This window comes from Myodes glareolus, chromosome 1 (assembly GCF_982192425.1).
Source record: "Myodes glareolus chromosome 1, mMyoGla1.1, whole genome shotgun sequence".
NCBI lineage: Eukaryota > Metazoa > Chordata > Mammalia > Rodentia > Cricetidae > Myodes > Myodes glareolus.
Window position 1 is genome coordinate 28,476,066 of NC_142026.1, and position 5,955 is coordinate 28,482,020.

Consider the following 5,955-nt stretch of genomic DNA (forward strand, 5'->3'; position numbering starts at 1 on the left):
GTTCCAAAACAATGGAGGAAAAGTGGCCTTAGAGGCTACTAAATATTACTGGGATAGTGGGCTTTCCAAACAGCTTGTTCCTATCACACACTGTAAGTATAAATACATTTCAGGTGGGTTAAAGTGCTAAGTACTGAAAATAAGAAAACAGGCTATTTGATTAATCTTAGGATAAGAGAGATCACCAGCATAAAACAAAACAACAACAACAACAAAAAACTCTGCCTCTGTATAGTCACAAAAATTGGTTTAAGATTCAAAATTGTCCCTCTCCACAGAAATCTTTAAGAAAAGGTAATTATTTATATGAGCTGAACCAGGGTATGAGGGAGATCTTCCTAAGTAAGACAAAAATGCAAAAGTCCAATGGAAAGTATGGATACATTTTTATAAAACTTAAAAAGAACTCTGTCCAATCACAAAAAGGAGATAAGCCAGGCAAGGTGGCACAGGCCTGGAAACCCGGCTTCATGGGAGGCTGAGGAACAAAGATCACTAGTTCAAGGCTTGCTGGGGCTACTGAGTGAGTTCAAGGCCAGTCTGGGCAACTTAATGTGACCGTCTCTAAGTAAAAATCCTAAAAGATTTAGGGAGATACAATGGCTGTTGGGGAAGAAGTTATTGTCTTCAGTGATGTAGCCACAGTGGACCAGGGGACGGATTACAACCACGCCCACTGGACGGCCCTGGTTAGACCACTGAGAAAGTAACAAAACAAAAACAAAAATAAAACAAAAAGACATGAAAGTGCTGTGGGGACTTGATGGGAATGGGAGGGAGAAAAGAGAAAGTGGGGATGAATGTGACTATTGTGTACTATATACATGTACGAGTTTGCCAAAGGACAGCTAGATGAGCAAGTAACTGAAAGGAGAGCTGGGGATATACTCAGATGACAGAGCGTTTGCTCAGCATGTGATTCATGCCTAGCTTCTAGCCCTGGGGTTGCAGAAACAAAAACCCAGAGCTAGAACCACAGAAAAGGAGTTAAGCAGAATACTATGACAAAATACTTAAAACAGATATGTTAGGCAAAAGGCTAATATGCACAAAATATAAACAATATCCAGAAAGTGACAAGAAAAACACACAATAGTAAAATGGGTAAACATTAACAAATAGTTCAGAGAAGAAAACTGAAAAACATGAGATTTTCAGCTTCACTGATAAAAACACTGCCAAGACATAAGGCTCAATGTGTATCGGGTGCTTTTCCAAACACTTAGATATCAATTAATTTCATGTCACAACAGACCGGTAAGACAGATACTACTGTTAGTCCTGCTTTCTACCGAACGGCACTGAGGTGAAACTGCTCAGGAACACAGGACGAGAATCCACGGAAGGCAGTGTAGCCCCTCACTTCAGTACACCTTTTCTCTGCCCCCCACTTTTTTTGAGAGGTGCCTATAGTTTGCTCTGTAAATCAGGAAAACTAAGCTGGACTCAATTCAGACATCTGCCTGCCTCCGCATCCTAAGCACTGGGGTTATAGGCATGTGTCCTACCACCTAACTAGCATAGCACTTAACCACAGTGGTACATTATTCTTCAGAGAGCTGGAGATGCAGGAAAACAAATTTTAAAAGGCTAAACTTTTCTTTTCAAATGAAACAAGATTTTCAAAAAACAAATCAATGTGCAAAACTGAATACTGTTGGAGAATATAATGGTGTAGTAAGTACAAAAACTTTTTCAGAAACAATCTGAAAACAGTTCAGAAAAAAAATTCCAACGAAAGGAGGTGAGTGATCAAGTTGTTTCTCACATAAAATTATGTTTTAAAAACTGTAAGTGGAAGCCTGGGTGGGGTATGGTGGTGGCAGCGGTGGCGTGTACCTTAATCCCAGCACTCAGGAGGCAGAAGCAGGCAGATCTCTCTGAGGCCAGCCTGCTCTACAGGGAGAGTTTCAGTACAGCCAGAGCTACATGGTGAGACACTGTCTTGGAAAACCAAAACCAAAACAAACAAAAGAAAGCAGGTAAACCATACTGTTCCTGTTTTCTCTCTCTTTTAAAGATCTATTATTTATGTGTGCCTACATGAGTTTCTGTATGCCACGTGTGTGGAGGGCAGGAGCCCCAGGAGGTAAGAAGATGTCAAAACCCCTACGATTCGGTTACAGTAGGTTGCCAACTGTCTGGTGTTGAGTGCTAGGAATCAAATCCAGGTTCTCTATAAAAGCAATCAGCATCCTTAATTTCTTAACTGCTAGCCAGTCTCCAGCCCCATTTCCTTCTCTTTATTTTCAGATGTCAACAAAGGATACTAGAGCATGCACACTTCATCCCACCCATGCTAACTGTTCGGCTGGAATCTCCAGCTTGCTCCTGCAGCTCTTGCCCAGTCTGAGAAGACCCATTCCTGTCTCTCCAAACCCTGCCCACTCAGAGAACCTCTAAATAAAAGGAAGTCACCAAAAAGCCCTGTTTCACATTCTTGCCACTGCAGCAGCTTCTTGCTGGAAGTTGTCTGCAGTCTAAGTACCTCCCCCTCCTCCCAAGTGCGCAGTTTTTGACCACACTTGGGCACAAACTCAGCTTTGGCAGACATGTCACACCCCTCTCCCACAAGCTATGTACTCCCACTTTAGTTCAGGAGTATGGTTTCTCTGGCCTTGATCTCTGGGACTGGAGAATCCACTTGGGAGTTGCTTTGCTCAAATAAACCTGTTGTTCTACTTTTTCAGTTCAGCTTGATCTGGCTTACTGTGCCAGCAGAGAAACCTACTATCAGGCCACAGAAAACCTATCACTAACTTCTATGTGGCACTAACATCATTACTTAAGAGATCAATTCAAACCCCACATCTTTTATCTTTTATTTTACTTTTTATCTTTTTGGTTTTTCAAGACAAGATTTTTCTGCATAGCCTTGACTGTCCTAGAACTAGCTCTGTAGATCAGGCTGCCCTTAAACTCACAGAGATCAGACCGTCTTTTCCTCCTGAGTGCTGGGACTAAAAGTGTGCGCCAAGCATACCAAGCTTTAAGTCTCTTCTGTATTAGTCCTTTAGCCTTTTTCTCAACAGGTCACGACAAGAGTAACAGGCACAAGGTCTGAGCTTTTCTGGAGTATTCATTTACTTCAAACACTGTTTTTAGCGTTGCTTCTGGAATTTAGTTCCCCACAATCTATGGTTTATTATCTACAGCATACACACAGTAACAACATAAATTATTTAAAGGAAAAATAAAGGCCATGCTATAGTTTTTCTAACACTTCAGTCATCCATATTCATATAAAGGGGTTCCATTATAAAGACAAACAAACATATATGGAGCTATAAAAGGTCTGTTACTAAACTTCACTATCTAAATACATTGTCTTTATCATGAACGCAATATGTAAGGGGACGCAGCCTTCTGTTTTTATAAAGCACAGCAGGGCAGCTCATTTTCCAGTTCTCCCACCCGCAGGGAGATGTTCTTTTTTTCTCAATAGACTTTTGCTTGTTTGCCCTTAAAAATCAAACTACCAAAACCTCCGGATATTAGTTCTCATTTCTGCACCCAGACCTTCTTGTGTTTTGTTTCTCCCTGATGCTACAGAAACCCAAGACCTTGTGTATACTTCCAGTTCACTCCTGCACACTTTTTGAAAATGTAGTGTGTTTTGACCTTATTTTTTTTTTTTTTTTTGGAGTTAGGGTCTCACTCTATAGCTCAGACTGGTCTTGAACTCATGACAATTTCCTGCTCCAGTCACCAAGTGCTAAGATTATAAGCATGATCTAACATGCCAGGCTAAGCTTCTCTTCTCTTCCCTTTCTTTCTTTCTTTTTTTTCTTTTTTCTTTTTGGAGACAGGGTTTCTCTGTGTAGCGCTGGCGGTCCTGTAACTTTCTCTGTAGACCAGACTGGCCTCAAACTCAGAGATCCACCTGCCTCTGCCTCCCGAGTGCTGGAATTAAAGGCGTGCACCACCACCGCCCAGCCCCTCAGTTACTATGATGACAAAGCAATTAAATATTGGAAGGGGTGAAACGGGTCCTGTGAAGATACAACAGGTTGCTCAGAGAACGGTGCTTTCCTAAACCTCCAGGGAGAAAGAAGATCAGTGAGTGATGGCTACATTGCACCGAGAGAGGAACTTATGAGCATTCCTTGCTGTATGGAAGGGATGTAAGCAAAGATTAAGGTCATCAGAATGCAAAACTGGAATACATTTCATCTGCATCTTTAAAAAAATCTTTATGTTCCATTATTGGAGCAAGATTCCTGATGTATGCAGTGATGTATTTACTAAAAAGAGTCCTGTGCAGAAACTGCACACTACCCATATAGACAGATTTTGGTTACACTTTGCCTATTGATGGAGTAGTTACATTTATCATTTCATCTGCATCTTATGGTGGCAAATATTCCATCAAAACACGAAACTTCTAGCTGGACGTGCTGGCCCATACTCTGAGTCCAAGCACTTCCAGCACTGTGGAGACGAGGCAGGTGGATCTCTATTTGAGGCCAGCCTGGTCTACACATCAAGATGTGGGTCAGTCAGAGGTACACAGCGTGACCCTGGCTCCAAAACAAAACAAACCCTGCAAACCTTCCTTACGATACATAGACAGTTTGCAAAAGTCACACTACAGTTATGACAGGCTGAAGCAATTGTTTGTTTTCTTCCTCTGCCTCCTCACTGCCTTCCTGTAAGAGGGAGAGTCTCCCATAGCTCACGCGGGCCTTGAACTCTACAAGAAGCTGAGGGTGACCTGAATTTCTGATCCTCCTGCTTCTATCTCCCAAGTAAAGGGATAACAGGCATCCAACACCAAGCCCATCGAGGCAATGATTTCTTATACTGTACGGTGTCCTCAACACAATTAATTGTGAACAGCTCCACCAGAATAAAGCTTTAACCACAGCAATGCCAAGGAACAAAGATAGTTTTGCCAGGAGTCAGTTCAAAACCAAAGTACCTCAAGGCATCTCACCACACGCTCACATTACTCATCTTGCTGGAAAGAGAACTTGAGAGGTTGAGGAGAAAAGTGACCATCCAATTTGCTTTAAAGGCCAAGAAAGTGTTGAGGTGGGGTCGGTCTTGGATTTCTCTTTCCCCACCTCTCCACTACTCCAGCCCTAGAAGAAGCCACAAGTGAGGGAGAGAAGTTGTGGAAACAAGACGGGGGTGGGGGTTGAGTGAGATGGGGTACCCAAGAGCATGTACAGTTATCCCACACAAGGTCACCTGCTTGGAGTCACTTTCCCCTGCTCCCTCATGGGCTTCCCGCCAAAGACGCTCCAAGGCAAACTAAGCGGCCAGTCCGCCGCACCCCCTCGGCCTCTGCAGGCGGACCACAGACCCCTCCTAGCCTCCCGGCTCCGACCAGCGCCCCAGGACACCGGTTCGATGCTGACACCTCTCGCAGCCAGGTCCCGGGGCTCCTCTGCCTCCGTCCCCCAGAGGCTCCGTCAACGTCCCCTTCTTCCCTCAGGGCGCCCCTGTGCCCGCCTCCCGTTCGCAGTCCCTCCCGGGGGGCCCGGCACACCGTTCCTTCTTGCCCCCTCTCGCAGCCCTTTTCCCCCCGGTGCCCACCAGGCACCCCCACCACAGTTCGGCTCCTCCGAGCCCCGGCCTCCTCCCAAGTCCTTCCCGGCCCCGCCCCTGCTCCCGGGCGGATACAGTTTGAAGCCTCTCAGGATATCCCTGGCCCGCTCGTCCTTGGCTGACATGATGCGGCGCCTGCCGCCTGCGGCCCTCCCACGCTGGCTCGGCGGGGCCTCGCAGACGGTACCCAGGAACCGAGGACGGAGCCGCTCCCCGGCCGGACACCTCAGGCAAGCAGCGGTAGCGGCCAGACCCGAACCGGCCTCTCCCTCCCCTAAGCTCCCGCTCCTGATCCCTTCGCCTTCCCTCTAGTCGTGGAGCTCCCGCCTTGAAACCAATAGCAAGCCAGCCTTGGCGATTGACATCCCGGAGAGCCAATAACAATGCTCAGCGGCTTCGCTC

General features: G+C 45.7%; 1 protein-coding gene across 1 annotated transcript in view; it reads right to left on the minus strand.

Moving 5' to 3' along the window:
• Window positions 1–5,829, minus strand: part of Pde6d (phosphodiesterase 6D) — a 44,316-nt gene extending 38,487 nt beyond the window's left edge. The window contains exon 1 of the mRNA XM_048428884.3: window positions 5,629–5,829. Coding sequence (XP_048284841.1) covers window positions 5,629–5,678 — 50 coding nt within the window. The 5' untranslated portion in view covers window positions 5,679–5,829. The remainder of the gene's footprint in view (window positions 1–5,628) is intronic.
• Between the last annotated feature and the right edge of the window lie 126 nt (window positions 5,830–5,955).